Source organism: Kryptolebias marmoratus, linkage group LG6, assembly GCF_001649575.2.
Source record: "Kryptolebias marmoratus isolate JLee-2015 linkage group LG6, ASM164957v2, whole genome shotgun sequence".
NCBI classification, from domain to species: Eukaryota; Metazoa; Chordata; class Actinopteri; order Cyprinodontiformes; family Rivulidae; genus Kryptolebias; species Kryptolebias marmoratus.
The window spans coordinates 14,044,081-14,060,109 of record NC_051435.1 but is presented as its reverse complement, the minus strand read 5'-3'; the positions used below and the strand labels follow the sequence as shown (position 1 = coordinate 14,060,109).

Here is a 16,029-nt window from a genome sequence, read left to right as displayed (position 1 = left end):
GAGGAGCTGGCCCAAGTGGCTGGGGAGAGGGAAGTCTGGGTCTCCCTGCTTAGGCTGCTGCCCCCACGACCCGACCCCGGATAAGCGGAAGAGAATGGATGGATGGATGGATGGATGGATGGATGGATGATATTAGCCTGAATTCAAAGTTACAGATTTCTGCACTCAGTCGCTGAAAAATAGATTTTAAACTGTGTTGTCTTGCGTAACAAAAGACGACTGATGAATCATCCATCAGTTTCATCTACTGTGTGCAAAATTTTCTGTAACAACTCTAAAGGAATCAAGATGTCTGGGTACAAAATACTACTTTATGTGTGTCAAACTGTGTTTAAAACGGCATTTTTGTAGACTCAACTAAAGAAATGGGAACAAATCACGACTGTAACAGGCTCCCAGTAACAAAATACCTAAAGAGTCAATTTAAATAAGGATTATTTCCAAGTTGTCAGTTTCGCAAAGTCACAACACGGGTTCATTGTCTGAGTTAGGTACCCTATTTAAGCTCGAATGATTCAGTGTTAAGAAGCTTAACAAAAAAACAAACCATTCCTCTGAAAGTGGCAGGAGCAAGGACTGCACTGGAAATGAGTGGGGGGGGGGAAATATATTCAAAGAAAAACATTTGTCTCACTTTAAATATTGCAACAGATTAAAAAAACAATTAAGATGTCAAAATGCTTGCGCTGTACTGCTTTATCCCTATGATCGTTTTTAGTTGTCAACTACCTGTTGGTCTACAAACAGAAAAAAGAAATTACATTAAAAATGAAATGCCATACAAGGTAAGACTGCAGCTTTATTACCCATCTAAACCTAACTGTGTTTAAGATCTTATCAATACTGTTACCATAAAAAACATTGAAACAGACATGCATTTATGCTCTATTTCTAGATCCTGATTAAAATGGAGGCTCTGCTCTTTATTTAGTGTTTCCATGGTGATTCATAGCATCTTACCTCTACTGGTGAGGCCTTATATATATATATATATATATATATATATATATATATATATATATATATATATATATATATATATACCTCCATTTACCACGATGAGGCTAAGCTCAGAATGAACATACTGAGAACTGAGTGCACGCACTTCCATTTCACCATTTCTTTAAGCAGAATGTACTGCACTTTGAGAGTTGGTTGGATAAATAAATATTTTAACATCTCTGTTGTGCCTTTGGTGAAGAAAAATATTAATAAGATCGACTCTGATAATAGCATGTCCAATAAGCCAACAATTGAAATGCTTACAACAAGTAGGATCAGCTACATGTAGAGGTTTAACTTTGTTTTACTGCTCGTAAGTTTGCTAACCTCAACTTTAATAACGTGATCTTACCCGTGAGATCTACGTCTGCCTTCTTGCTTGAGTCCATTTCAGTGAAGAGCTCCTGAAAGTGATCGCTGACGGCTGCCAGGACCGCTCGGTGCGCCGAGAACGAGCGGCCCGTCGTCTGCAGGGTGATGTCGCAGAAGAGCCCCGCCTCCCTCTGACTCCTCAGCTTGCTCAGCACGTCGGCGCCGTGTGACGCCACAGTCTTCGTGACGCATCTTCTCCCATCAAACTTCTGAGAGGCAAAGCCAAAGAAATAAAATAATTTTTTTTTAAAAAGGAAAGAAAGCAATGTTATGTGTGAATAAGCACTTGTCGGAGAGAAGCATGAGCAAAATATTAAGTGAGAATGAGCAAAAACGTGTGAATAAAAATGTGTGAGATGCAGAAAAATTAAGCTCTGGTTAAAAAAAAAAAAAAAGTCTGACAGGAAGAAAAGGGTCTTGGTGGTCCTTTATCTCAGGAACTGTCTTCCTCACCTCTGACTTTTTACTGCGTTGACTCTGACACTCTGGACAGCTGAGAACAAAGTCTCTGATCTGGAAGTACATTCCTGTTGGGGGGAAAAAAACAGCCACAGAAACCTCAGAACATGGTTTAACACGGATATTTAATATAACTTAAAGAGCTGAGAGAGAGAGAGAGCGAAAGGGGGGGCACATGTTCGGAAGCACAAAACAATTTGGTCTTCTCACAATGAAAGCCTCAAGTTAAAATAAACCAGGAGTCAAAGGACACTGACACCAGCAACAATATAAAGTTAAGCTTATAGTTTTAGTCTTTCACACTTTTGGTCATCCTGTGTCATTTCCTTTCATTGCACCTGCTCAAATGTAACTTTCAGGGTTGCATAAAGTGTAAAAAGTTTCAAGGGTGTGGGATCTTTGCCCTCATGGCCCTGTTCAGGAACTAACCAAAGGATACAGTGACACTCTGTGAGTTAGACAACACTGAAGTTTAAAAAAAAAAAAAACCGGTGACATCAGACAGTCAGGAGCAGAGCTGGGACGTCAGATGCACCTACCCTCCCACCAGTAGTTTTCTGCCACGCATTTATAAGTCTCCTCCAGGGACAGGTGGCGCTGGCCGGGTCTCCTCCGGTGAAAGGCGGAGACAGCGTCGTGTCGTCGGTCCTCGTTCAGAACCTCCCGGTAGTTGATGTAGCCCCTCTCCAGCTTCTTGCGGTACAGCAGCCCGTCCATCACCTCGAAGTTCGGCGACCCGGACGCACGGGACGCGTCCGCGCCGACGCGCGTGCAGCCGCTGGCCATTTCCCCCTTTACAATCCCGTCAAGCAGGCGAACCCCTCTCGAAATGACCTGCCGATCCCACTCACCCTCCTCCCCTCCCGGAGGGGAGAAGAACTTTACCCACCGACCCGAAACACAAGTCCACCAGGATGCGCTGCCGACGGCACCACCCTACAGACTCCGTCCGCGACAACCCCGACGTCTGGACCCGGTGAGCGCTACGAAACCAGAACCGCGCGGCTTCCCATCTCGCGCATAAACCCGTTGTATACCCGACAATGAAGAACTGGGAGAACCCTCACGGGATGGTCCTGGGTGTCAACGTGAGCATCACTTCCCACTGATCCGAAGCGTCCCCGACATGTCAGCACTTACACTTCCTGTGTCCTAAAACACGCTTCTCCATCTTTCCTGTCGAGCGGCCGCCCGGTGATAAGCGTTAATTAAAATGTTTGACTTCCCCATTCAAGTGCGGATAACAAACGCAGAACAGCGGAGTATCGCGCCAACTACACCACAAGTGATGGAAAAGTCACTACGAGGACCACGTAAACAGGCTTTCGCCGTCAGTATCCCGCCGTCAGCCCGTCTTCCATGTAACTCAGGGGTCGGGAGTGGCCTCTGGGGCTGGATGACGGCGAGGGGCAGCCTCACCTCTGGCGTTAACTTGTGATTTCTTTTTCGCTAACTCAAGTCGGAAGCAACATGATGACGCAGCTATCAGCCAGGCATCGCCACTTGAACGACCTAAAAGCGAGGTGGTCTCCCCCGAACGGCTCGAAACGTCACAAATAACCGCCAAATCCCGCCGAAACCCGGCCAGGAGGCTCCGCTTTAAGCACCCGACATATTTCGCCCCACTCCCGCTGCCGCAAAGCCGGACCGGTGGCCAAATAATCCAATTTTTCCAACTCGTAACCTTCTGTTTGTTGCTAATCGGGAGACTAACCGAGCCAACTGCTCCCCGCCTTCACACAAAGACCATTAGCAGAAGCTTTAAAGAGCCTTCGCTACGCGGTTTCTGATTGGCTGACAGAGCTGCCACTCAAGTTAGTTCTCGTCTCTTAGCAGCAAGGTAGGTTGTTCAGTCACGATGCCAGTATAAAAGTACCAATTTGAGTTAAACATGAAATATCCTTATTTTATGAGCTAATAAAACACAAATACCAATACATTAAGGGGTAAAATATTTTTTTTCACATTACACTTCATATTATTAAGCTGGAACGAATACTACTAAATTAACATATCAAAATGTTATGTAATTTACAGATATTTCAAAGATCTTTTGCAGGACCATTCTGATTGAGGGAAAACCATAAAGTTTCAACCTTAAATTGTCAAAGAAAACGTATAATTATAATTAATCAATTGCTGTGTTTACCAAAATTGTTCCAAATTTTTTATAGATTTTTATTCAAAGAGCAAGCTGTTTAAAAAACTTACTGAACTAAATTTTGTAAAATTTACAAACTGAGGATAATACCTTTACGGCAAATCACTTCAAGAGAAATATTTGGGTGAAATGGTGTTTCAGTGCATGTACTGTTTTGTTTTTTCTTTGTTTTTTGCATAGCCCGTTGTATATTTTAGTATTTTTAGTGATCTGAATAAACAAGTAAAGATGAAAAATGCAGACAGATACAGGGACTAAACTTAAACATAACCATAGATAAATAACACCTTTTCAATCTTTACATTAAAGAAAACATATTAAGTCCTATAAATGCAGTTTTCAGCTTCAGAAACTATGGCCTACATAAGCAGACTGTTTTTTAATAATTGTTCACCAGTTAATGTCTCTTTTGTCCACAGCTCTGTCTGTTGCCAACGTTTTCTTCCATTTAATCTATTTCAAATCGCAGTTCTCCTAAAGCTCGCTCAAAAGCATTATTAGCCAACTTGTCACACATGTGACTTCACAATGCTTTCGCTTTCCGATGGGACCTAAACGAGCTGAATCAGTGAGCTCTCGTGACAACCCCAATTCTGAGAAAAGTTGGGCCATTAATGTAAATAAAAACAGAATGCAGTGATTTATTTTACTCACGTCAAATGTTTAAAATAAGAAACAGCACCAAAAAAAGGCAATATTTAATTTGATGGCAGCAACACATCTAAGAAAAAGATAGGACAGAACAACAAAAGGCTGTAAAAGTAAGAGGTAGAAATTATAAAAGCATTTTGCAACTAAATAGATTTTTTGGCAAACAGATCAGTAAGAGGACGGGGTATAAAAAGAGCGCCTGAATCTGAAAGTCAAGATGGGCAGAAGTTCACCAATATGTGAAAATCTGTATCTAATAATAGAGGAAAATTTTCAGAATAATGTTCCTGAAAACTGGAATTCTTATAGCTGATAATACCATCAAAAGATTTCATGAATCTGGAAAAATAAATCAATAAATGTTTTTTTATTTCTACTTAAGCTTTATTTAACCAAGAAAAAGCTCCGGGCAGCAGAGATCCGAGACAAGATACAACAATCAAAGCACACATACAAACAAACATATTCAGCATTTTAATCAAAATTCAAATTGGATAAAAACATCTACAAGCAGATGTCTCAACCTCCAAGTCATTAAGAGGTCCTTTAAAATGTTCAGACAGACCATGTCCTTAATTTCCAGGCTACTCTGCAGGCAGTTCCAGGCTTTGGGTGCATCGTATTTAAATTCCCTTTTCCCGAACTCTCGGCACTGTCGACAAAAGGACATCATGGGACTGAACCACCTGAGCTTTTGTGACGAACGCAGCTTTGATCATATGAAGGCAGCCGGCCCAAAATAGCCTCACAAATTGAAATATGCCAGTGCCTCAGTCTGCCGGCAGAGTCAAATACAGCTTTCAGATTTTAAGATATTTAGAAGGACCTTGATAAACTGATGTCAGACATGAATGCATGCCTTTAAAGTTTCAGTTGAAACCGTCTGAAATCACAGACTCCAGAAAAAAAACTGATTCTGCATTAAACTTCAGTCTCAGCTGCAAATGATTTTGCAAGTTATTAATATTCAGATAACTTTAAATGTGACATTTTCAGTTTTTTTTCCACTCCCATTTATGTTTCTTATATGCAAGTGCTTCTTTGAAATATATTTTTCTCATAAATCTGCAGTTTTGTTTTGTCTAAGCAGCTACAGATTTGTTGAGCGTTTTGTCCATCTACATACAAATAAAGACCAAATTAGACCATTCAGACTTTTCCCAAAGCTTGGATAAAACATGGCCGAGAGCAATGATGTCCTCAGCTTTTATTTGGAAAGATCCTACGAGCTCAGCATACTTTTACTTTGAAAGTTTAAACCAGCCAGAGTCTGCGGCTGAACCGCACTTCGGCTTATTTACTCCAGAACTTGAGATTTTTTAGTGTTTTCTCGGCTGCATGCTTAAGGTTGGTGTCTGGCTATGATCAGCTGACATTTTGGAAAAAGACTTTAATTCTGTTTGTGATTTATGAATTATTCAAGAAGCTTTTGGCAAATCAGCAACACGCTGTCATTTGTCTTTTAGTGAGAAATGGCTGCTAACAGTCCAGTCTGGACATTTTATTGGTGATGTGCCGCATTTGATTATAGTTCCCCGATAAAAGTCTTCAATCATAACAAACCTCTTGATATTATTGGAACCACTAATTTGTCTTTTAATGCCCATTTTGGCTCCGTTGTCAGATCTAGTCTGTTTGTTTCTTTCCTACAACAGAACGTGCTGTTCTCTTTGTTACTTTAAACTTTTAATATTTCAGATGTTTGTGTTGAAATACGTTTATAAAACAAAAACTTGTTGTTGCTTACTATAAGAATTGAGCTTTTTTTAAGTGCAACATATAAAAACACATTTAAAAAAATTATCTTCAGCTTGACAATAAAACACCTCACACTCAGTTTAGCTCGAGTTTCTTTTATTTGTTAAAATAATTGATAAAAAAGTGAGTAATTACATCAAGCTGTTTGTTCAGTTCTTAGTACTTAAATATGCAGGATATAGATTCGAACCTCGCAGAAAGCACAAGCTCCTGAAGTGCTTATGTTTTGTCTTCTTCAGATTTAACTTCATGTTTCAAGTTCTACAACATCCCACAAACTTTATCACAAACATGAAATATAAAACAGCGATTTTACCTTTTTTTTTTTTTTTTTTTACTGTAAGACACAAAACAGAAGCATGAACACTGACTCTAATGCACTTCGAGCACAACATCAGCACAAATGCAACGTTGTCGGAGTGATCGAAGCCGACGGTTTTCTCCTGAAGCCGCTCCGGCACCGGCGCTAATCCTTACCCACACCGGTCTTCGGCGAGGCGCTGCTGGTTTTGGGTCGTTTGGATTCTGGGGGCTGGCACAGCGGATCTGTGGGAGGAGACGGCCGTTCTGATGAAACAAAACGGAAGGAGGGAACAGAATCAGACTGTCGCACTCCACAGCTCGTTCACGTGCAGTCCGCACGAGAGAAGCAAGAGCTCGATGGTGACGTGGAAGATCCTGCGTTATCGTTTATGGATCACAACAACATATACGAACTATAATGTGAAAGTTGTGGCTAATTTTAATAAGCTTGACAATCAGTTAAGTTGATGCACTAATATATCCTGCTCCATCTGATCGGATTACATGAACCTAAACAGGACTTGAAAACACAATTTATTGTTTTTTTCTGTTTTCACTCATTTGTTCGGGCTTCAAGAATTGTTTAACGCCATTTAGAAAGTACAAATAACTAAATGAATGAATGGCACACGTTTTCTATTTTAAAAGTGGAGAAACGGCTGCTTTCACTAACCGTGTTTGGCCTTCTCAGTGGAGGACGGGTTTTTGAAAAGTGAGCTGACGGCTGGAGATCGAAGTGCAACAGGAGTCAGGGACACCCTCCTGCAAACAATCAAGAGGGACAAATAAACTACAAATCACAACACAAACATTTAGCATAAACAAAGCCTGCTAACAAAGTTTCCACCGCTTCTCGTTTTGTTGTTGCCAAATAGAGGCAAACATGCTGCAGAAAAGCACGTGCGGTCAGCCTCAGTGATCCTTATTTTGTAACCAGCAGGGGGTCCAACGAATCCCCCTCACACCAGACGGGGCTTTGTTCGCTCTGCCGGGACCGAGCACACAGAAACTAACGAAAACATCCCTACCCCGGCAGAGCTGTTAATCCTAAAAAAATAAAACATAAAAAGGTATCTGTAACAGATAAAAGGCACAATCCCACATTTTAAAGATTACAGTAGTTGTAAACAGCATCTTCAGAGGTGATCAGCTTAGCTACTTTACCCACAAAGGAGGAGAGGGCAGCAAATGCAGAATGTCCTGTCTTGCCTGTGTGACTGCAGGCTAAATACATTTGAATAGTTCAAGCATTTCCATAAATTATCATATGCAGTCGTGTACAAGGAGCAGGTGCACCTCCCACACCAGCAGCTCTGCAGCCACATAAAACCCTTACAGCATTTTCACAGCAGAAATCATCAAATTTGGGTTATTTTTAGATAGCCAGATTTTATTCATGAAGAGTTGTTTTAATTTCTGTCCGCAAATCAGTGGGTGTATAACTCAAAGTTTGTCACCTGCTTGTTTAGCTTCCAGGCTGTGCCACGGTGACCCTCGGGGGTCAAATCAGAACGCTTCAATCTGAAAATCTGATTGAGTGATTAACAGGCTTCTGCAGAACTTGAAGACCTGCTGAAGAGCAGAGAAACAACTAAAACATGGAGGATGGTGGCCCTCCAGGACCGAGACTGGGCACCACTGGTTTAAAGACAACAAGGTGAAAAGTTCTGGAGTCAAAGCTCAGACTTCAATCCAACAGAGAGTTTGTGGCTCGACTTGATGAGGGCCGTTCACGCCTGATCCCCACCCAACCTGACAGAGCCTGAGCAGTTCTGTACAGAAGAATGGAGTAAAATTCCAGTTTCCAGATGTACAGGAAAGACGGAGACTTATCCACACAAACTCAGTGCTGTGACTGCAGCCAAAGATGTGATTTATGCAGTCACTTATAATTTTATTTAATTACTCTGTAGAAATAAAAGAATAAAATATCTGAGGGGTAAATACTTTTTTATAGCTGCAGGTATCTGCTGTATGTAACTGAGTTAGGATTTTATGTAATATCTTAAGAACAAATGCTTGTAGCATTATGTTTCATGTTTAAGCTGCTGCTCAAACTCGAATATTTCATCTGGTAAAAACACAGTAAACAGAACGACTTTGATTTCATGTATGTGGTGTTGTGATGTCAGAAAACTAAAGTACAATAAGGAAAATACAGCATCAGAGACGATCGACTACTTCCTGGTTGTCAGAATCCAGCTTGATGATCCAGTTTTGTAGCAACTCAAACTGCACACACAGATTTACACCAAAACGAACCTACAGGATAAACACGTCAACATGAAATTAGCTCGGTTTTATTCTCTGGCGGCTCCTCTCATATTTACCTCGGGGTGGGTCCCTTCGGGGTGGTTGAAGCCTTGGGCGTAGTGGGCCCTGGAGAGTTAACGCTGTTCAGGACTTTTGGTGTGGAGGGAGTGAGGGGAGCAAGTCGGGGCTGGTTTGCGGAGGAGCTGGTGGGGCTGAGGGGAGTCAGACGGGGCTGAAGAGTAGAAGGTGCGCTTCCAGGACCTGCGGTCTGAGATGCTGAGGACGTTTTAGGGCTAGCAGGCTTCCCCCAGCCCTCCAGGGTGTTGAGGGTGATCCTACGGGGCTGGGGCTTGGATTTGGTTTGAGGGGTGCCCTTCTTTTCCTCTGCTGGGGCGGGACAGGGGGCATCTTTGCCACAGCTAGGCTGAGATGTGGCATTCGGGGCTGAGCTTGGGGGCTGGGACACGGGAGAGGTGCTCTTAGTCGCCGATGACTTCTTTCTTTTTTTCTCAGCGCCGCTGTTTGGGACAAAGATCTCCAAGGTAGGGGGCTCTGTTAATGGAGTGCCCAGCTCGCCCGAAGAGAAGGACAGGAAGGAGCAGTAACCGTCTGTGGAGGAGACGGCCAGGAAGGAGCCGTCACCAGACCTAAACAGGACATTGTACAGAAACATCTCATCAGAATAACACGAAATGATTCAGACAGTGAGAAAAAAAAACAGACTGCATTCTTCCCACATACACAAGGGAAGACCAAGTGGTTGGTCTGAAGTTCATAAACATTTACAGGTTTGTAAAAAGAAAGACGAAACAAACATAAAAGCAGGTACTGTTTTACTTTACCACCACTCTTTAAAAAGGCAAACATTTCTCAAATATTAAACTTATTGTTGACATTTTTATTGCTATAAAGCAACGCAAATACTTTGTGCTGAACTTGAGTGCATATTAAAATTCAATCTGAATATTCAGAAACAAAAGTTGAGAAAAAAAAAGTTATTCTTTAAAGCGTATGTGGATCAACTAGTGTTTCTGCTCAGCCACACGGTGATGACACACAGATACAACCTCTTTAAAGCCTAAAGTTGTACGAACAGGTTGACAATAATAACATGTTTGATCCTTAAATATGCAACGACTTATAACTTGTTACAAAGAGTATTTTAAATTTGGATATTTGACTGAAATGAACCGTACAGACTTATTATGATTTGGACTCGATGCGTTTTTGTACAGCGCTCTGAGATGACTTGTGAGTTGGAACTATACAAATAAACTGAACTGACTTGTAATTATTTCACAACTGAGCTGAATTGAGTCGTTGTGTTAAAAAACTGAGTTTATTTTTACTGATCTAATAACAATTAAAAGGATAAGTAGCATCCTGAAGCTGTGAATCAAATGCATTTGGTTTACAGATCATCAGCAGGTGATAACATCTATAAAAGCAACTAGCTTGCTGATCTGGAACGATTAGGTGTGTGTTGACACACTACTGAGGAGGAAAGACGTCACCAGTGATGTTGCTGCCCATCATTCTATGAAAGATTAGAAATCCACAGAGAAAGAGTTTTGTAGAAAGTGGAAAACGTTCAAGACAGAAGTCAGATCGTGCAATACTCCATGAAATTAAAGTTAAAACCAAAGAGCTGCACCTCAAACTTTCCAGGCCTCAGATAGCACGATAAATATTAAAGATAAGGATGTGCAATAAAAAACATCAAACTGAACAATCATGGCTTTATCGTAAGGGCGTAAGCTTATTCTTTCCAGAAAAACAACCACAGCAGCACAGCATAGGTTTGAAAAACTGCTTTTGAAACAAAACAAGACTTCTGAAACCACATCCTTTGGATAGATGAGTCAAAAGTGGAGACGTTTGGCAACTAATGCACAGACTCAAACCAAACATATCAGCATAAACAGTTCATAGCATGGTGATGGTTTGGAGTTGCTCTGCATATGGCATGAACTCCTTGGATTCATTGAACTGTTTCTTGAATTTGCTAAAGTCAAACATGAGCCCATCTCTCTGACAGCTGGAGCTCGGATGGAAACTCATGAAGGCTAACCTCTCTTCTACAAGGAACATCCTAACTGGAAACATCTTAGTGGTCTGTTTTGTGCACAGCCCCGGACAGAAGTAACTGTAGAGGGTGAAAATAACCAGAACATCACTGGTTCCCATCTTCTAATTATCAGTGACATATATGTGGTGTCTGAACTGAACATAAACGTATAAAAAGACAAAAAAATCAGTTCTCGCCCAGGTGTGTTCACTCTGCTGTCGTCTCACAAGCAACTCAGGAGATCCAGCAGATTTTGGAGCAAATTAAACTTTTTGATTTTTATTATCTGTTGACGCTAATAACTCGTACTGTATACACCCAAACTGATTATCAATCAAGGCCAAAAGATTTTGAGGATTACCATGTCAGGTCGCTGAGCGTGTGGTAGTGGATGTTGGACACGAGGCCAAATGGAAGGCTCTGCTGCGTGTCGTACAAGAAGATGGAGTCCTCGGAGGCCACCGCGAACACCATGCGGTACGGCAGCTGGAACAAATTGGGAAGAGCCTCGGCCGAACCATCTGTTAGGAGGAAAATTAAAAACAAATATGTGAGGGGGAAAGAAAGAACAGAAAAAGAGCAGAAAGCCTCCGAAAGCATAGTTTGTTCTTACCTTCTCCCTTCTTGGTCCTGAGTTCGAAGTAAACAGGGCAGCAGCGCACAGCCAGAGTGGCTTTAGTTGGACACGGCAAGTGGGCGATGGGTCTAACAAAGAAGAGCAGACATTTTTTACTCCAATTACGGGGATTTGTAAGAACTTTAATTTAAAATATGCCACAAACCGTACCTCTTCAGACTTTTCCTGGAAAAGACGTAAGTGGTATTTATGATGTTTTCTCCAACCTCCACACATCCAGCTGTGGTTCCGAGAGGTGACAAAAGAGAGAGGGAGAACGGGGTTTTATAGAAACCATTTCACCAGGATAAAATCTAATTTTGGTGCACGCAGCGTGCGTACCCGGGGCGAGCAGGAACGACCCATCAGGTGTGAACGAAAGGCGACGAAAGAACGACCTCATACTGTCGTCGTGGAACATCCTGTACTGCTTGGCCTGCAGGATTAAACACAATGAAGCCAAACTGAGTGAGAAACATGTTTCAGGAGCTGCAGAGCTCTGTAGAGGCTTTAAAGGCTCTCACTCCTCCACCAGAGTCATCTTAAAGCATTTTAGGTGAACCTTTTTCCAGCACCTTGCTGCTATCATGGTCTTAAACAGCATATTTATGCTCAAAATGTAAAATTTACCTTCCCAAAACATGAAATCACTTGTTTTGCTTAAAAGAATCAGACATTCAGTGGTTTTATCTCCAGAAATGTAAAACAGGTACAAAGTTTCAGAATGTAACACGTTTTAACTTTGCCTCCTATGAGGCTACACTAAATATTTAACAAATTACTCTTTTTTTAGTTATAACTGCAATATATTAAAAGAATAGCACCTCGAAGCATCTTTATTTCAAAAAAAAGAACAAAAATATTTATTAAACGTCTAAAACTCAAAACAGTTTCGAGCATTTTTTATTCACTTCATTCAAAATTAAAGTACTTGACAAACATGAAAACACCAGATAAAAAGAAATCAGATTTAGTCTTTAATACCCTTAAGGGTGCAAAATAAATCAAAAACAAATACAAAAAGACAAAACAGCAGTGAAAGAAGGCTGCAAAGTTGAATGAAAAATAAAAGCACGTGTGTCCATGAGATACAATTTACAGCCTCCACAAAATATGCTGTGTAACCGAATAAAAAGTGTCAAAACCTGAAACCTTGAAAAAGTAAAAATGTAATAAGAAGAATCTCAATTTGCACTGACCTCTCCCTCTGTAGGCGACCCTGAGCTCATTTTACTGACACAGAAGGCCTTCTTCTTTGTGTGTGTGCTGTACACACGCATCACCCTAGGACAGAAAAACATAAACAATCTGTATAAACCTGCTAAAAAACGACAAAACTACACGGATGAGACCAACAACACACTTGTGAAGTGATTTAAAAACACAGTGCATCCATCTTTTTTACCTGTCACAGCTGAGAGTGGCAACATATTGGCCCAGAGGATCCCAGGTCACCCCCTGAACATAGCTTTTGTGGTCATTCAAGATACACAGCTTCTGTCCTGAATACACATACATGCAAATAAGACAATAACACATAAGAATTTACATTAACTAATTGCATAACTGAATGAAAACAAATGCGTCCAACCCACACACACGTATAAGTAAGAACCTTTGTTGATGTCCCACATGATCGCAGTGTTGTCAACAGATCCAGAAATCATCAAGTTTCCGTCTCGCGTCCAGCAGATGTCATACACGTCCTCGATGTGCCCTCTGAAAACACAGCAGAAAGGACAGCTGTACCACACGACATAAAATTGTATTTTCAGCTTTCATAACACTTCAAAATGGAAGTTTTGCATGAACCTGCAGAATAATATCTGAACCTCTAGTTTATAATAGTTGCTGTACACAAAGAAACGTGAACATTTTATTAGCTACGTGTACACGCGCATCACCCTGGGCTACGTGTAGCTAATAATGGCTACATTTGTAGACCGTTTCAGCCCCCAGTCATTTGGAGGATTTATAAATGAGCCGTTTAAGAAATCTGTGAAATGCTGTGGACATTTGCTAGTCTTAAGAGTTTAAAAACAAGGCAACTGGATTCGAAGAGGGTTCGCTTCTCATCAGAGGAGCTTTATCATTTAAAATGAAATAAATAAATAAATCAAGTAGTTCCGAGCTTTTGAATTGCCAGAGACGAGCCGCCTCTCCGGACCGGGGAGAGATAATGCAGAAACAGCTAAAGTGAACTTGTACAGATTTCTTAAATTGACAAAAAAAGGGACATTTCTGCCCCTGCGTACCTCAGTGTTTTGACCACAGACCAGCTCTCTTTGTTGAGCTGAGCATCTTCATCCTCCTGGAAGACGGGAGCCTGCTCCGGCTCCTTACAGTCAATGAGCTTCCACAAAAAAATAGCAGAATCTGTATATAAAAAAACTACTTATTATTTACTGTTTTAACATTAATGCTCTGCATTAGATGGATAATAATTCCAGGTGACACACCATCTCCTCCTGAAGCAAGGAACTCTCCATTAGGGCTAAAGCGGACCACGTTGACAGCCTTCGTATGTCGGGCCAAGTTAGACAAATACTCCACCACAGCCTTCCCATCTGGACCTGTGTCTACTCGCCACATCTGGAACAGCATCAGGGGGGGAAATACAGACATTCAACACATTCTGCAAACCAGTGAGGCTTAGGTTTTAGTTAGGTTTGATTACAGATGCATTAGGCTGCAGTATACTGCTATCTGAGGGCAAGTGATTTGGTTAGATGATCATGAGAAACATTCGCTTCTTCCTCTACTTAATTTTAGGACAGTTCAGTGACAAACAGCAATATAAAGATGCAAAACCTTAGTTTGAAAAAGGGATGTTTGTAGTTTTCTGTTATGTGGTGACACAGCTAAATGAAACTCAGGTGCCCTTTTAAGCTGAAAATAAATATAAATTACCATTAAATGTCTTAACTAACAAAAAAGCGTTCTTTGAAAAATAGTCAGGTCCAAGAACTGGATGGAAAGCAAGTAAGAAAGCAGTCGATGTCCAAAAGAAAACTCCTGAAATCTTCAAAAAGACATTACAAAAATGTTTTACTACTAAAAATTTTAAAAACAGGTTTTGGACATAAGCTAAACTTAGCTACTATAATTGTCCAATTTTTCCCTTGCACTCAATCACAGACGTGCATTTATAGCTACTTACATTATAAAATACTTTGACGTCACACGTTTTAAACGTACCCTGCATGTCTGTGTAAATGTTGACTTGTATTCAGTCATATAATTTGTATTCATTGTTTGTAAACAATTTATAGATTTATTATAAATCTATTTATCAATACTCCATTGAGATCTTTCCAGTCTCACATGAACATTTATCTAATTTGTGTTGGTATTATTAACCAAAACTAAAAATCACATAAAAGAAATGAGGGGAGGCTCAGGAGTTTCACCCACATGCACTGTATAAAAACATATAAGTTTGTATGTGATATGAAGTGAGACAGATGTTGTCCCTGTCTCACTCTGACTGTGGTGTCCACTCCAGCTGTGGCCAGGCGGTGAAAGCGTCCATCTGAGCTGTGCTGAAAGTCCAGGCTGTAGACCGGCTCCTTATTGTGCCATGCTATCTCACACGTTACCACCTTCATTTCCCCTAATTTAAGAGACAAAAAACAGACTTTAATCCGACTTTGACATGCAAATACAAAGGTAGTAATTATTTCCGACGGACAGAAAAGAGTCAAATGTCTCTAACAAACAGCAACTTCGGACACCGGGTTCTGCATTGCACGACAAAACAGTTTTATTACAAAAAAAACACCAAAATGTCGTCAGTAGTTTAACCGAATATTAAGCTAGCTAGCCGTTAGCAACCATCAACTTAGCGGCTCTGTTTGTTACGAGGACCCGAGGCGAAAAACAAGAGAAACACGAAAATAAAGTTAATGAAAGCTAGCGAGCATTGTTCCTCCAATTTCAGGGGATCTGGAAATAAGTTTTATAGTGTTTTACCTCCTCTGTCTGTTGTTCAGCTGAACCAGGAATGGAATTTTCCCGCGTACGTTTCTGTCACAACTTCCGGTCACCGAGGCTACTGTGATTGGGCGAAGCAGCGGAAGAGGCGGGGACTGACGACACCTATTTTTTTTTTTCTTACACTGTTTTTGTTTTACTCACAGTTACTCGGTAAAATAAAGAGGGGGGAAAAAAACACAAATATAAAAATAGAATTACTTCACTGAGCACCGAAGCTTCATATTGCAAAACAAATTAAATTAACTGAACTAAATGTTGGTTTCAGATCAGGTATATATAATTATAACACTTATTCCAGTTAATAATTTGTTGCGCCTCCTCTGGCTTTTATAACAGCCTAAATAGTTTAATATTTGAACTTTACTGTTGAAAAGCAGTATTTTATGTCAA

At 40.8% G+C, this 16,029-nt stretch overlaps 2 protein-coding genes across 3 annotated transcripts in view; both read right to left on the bottom strand.

The window, feature by feature from the left end:
• The window catches only part of si:dkey-229b18.3, a 13,887-nt gene extending 10,304 nt beyond the window's left edge, over window positions 1–3,583 (bottom strand). The window contains exons 1-3 of the mRNA XM_017422750.2: window positions 2,373–3,583; window positions 1,828–1,901; window positions 1,355–1,583 (exon numbers count right to left, since the gene is read on the bottom strand). Coding sequence (XP_017278239.1) covers window positions 1,355–1,583; window positions 1,828–1,901; window positions 2,373–2,619 — 550 coding nt within the window. The 5' untranslated portion in view covers window positions 2,620–3,583. The remainder of the gene's footprint in view (window positions 1–1,354; window positions 1,584–1,827; window positions 1,902–2,372) is intronic.
• Window positions 3,584–6,676: 3,093 nt separating this feature from the next.
• chaf1b (chromatin assembly factor 1, subunit B) lies at window positions 6,677–15,724 on the bottom strand. 2 transcript variants are annotated; one of them, XM_017422627.3, is made up of 14 exons: window positions 15,616–15,724; window positions 15,126–15,256; window positions 14,103–14,235; window positions 13,899–14,019; window positions 13,259–13,362; window positions 13,049–13,145; window positions 12,843–12,927; window positions 11,986–12,079; window positions 11,815–11,884; window positions 11,641–11,732; window positions 11,389–11,548; window positions 9,037–9,606; window positions 7,380–7,468; window positions 6,677–6,970 (listed from the first exon to the last, which is right to left on the bottom strand). In XM_017422627.3, exons 2-14 carry the CDS (start codon window positions 15,249–15,251, stop codon window positions 6,870–6,872), a joined length of 1,842 nt encoding a protein of 613 aa, XP_017278116.1. In that variant the 5' UTR covers window positions 15,252–15,256; window positions 15,616–15,724; the 3' UTR covers window positions 6,677–6,869. The 2 variants fall into 2 exon arrangements, with proteins under 2 accessions (XP_017278116.1, XP_017278117.1); XM_017422628.3 differs by having other exon boundaries at window positions 6,677–6,949.
• Between the last annotated feature and the right edge of the window lie 305 nt (window positions 15,725–16,029).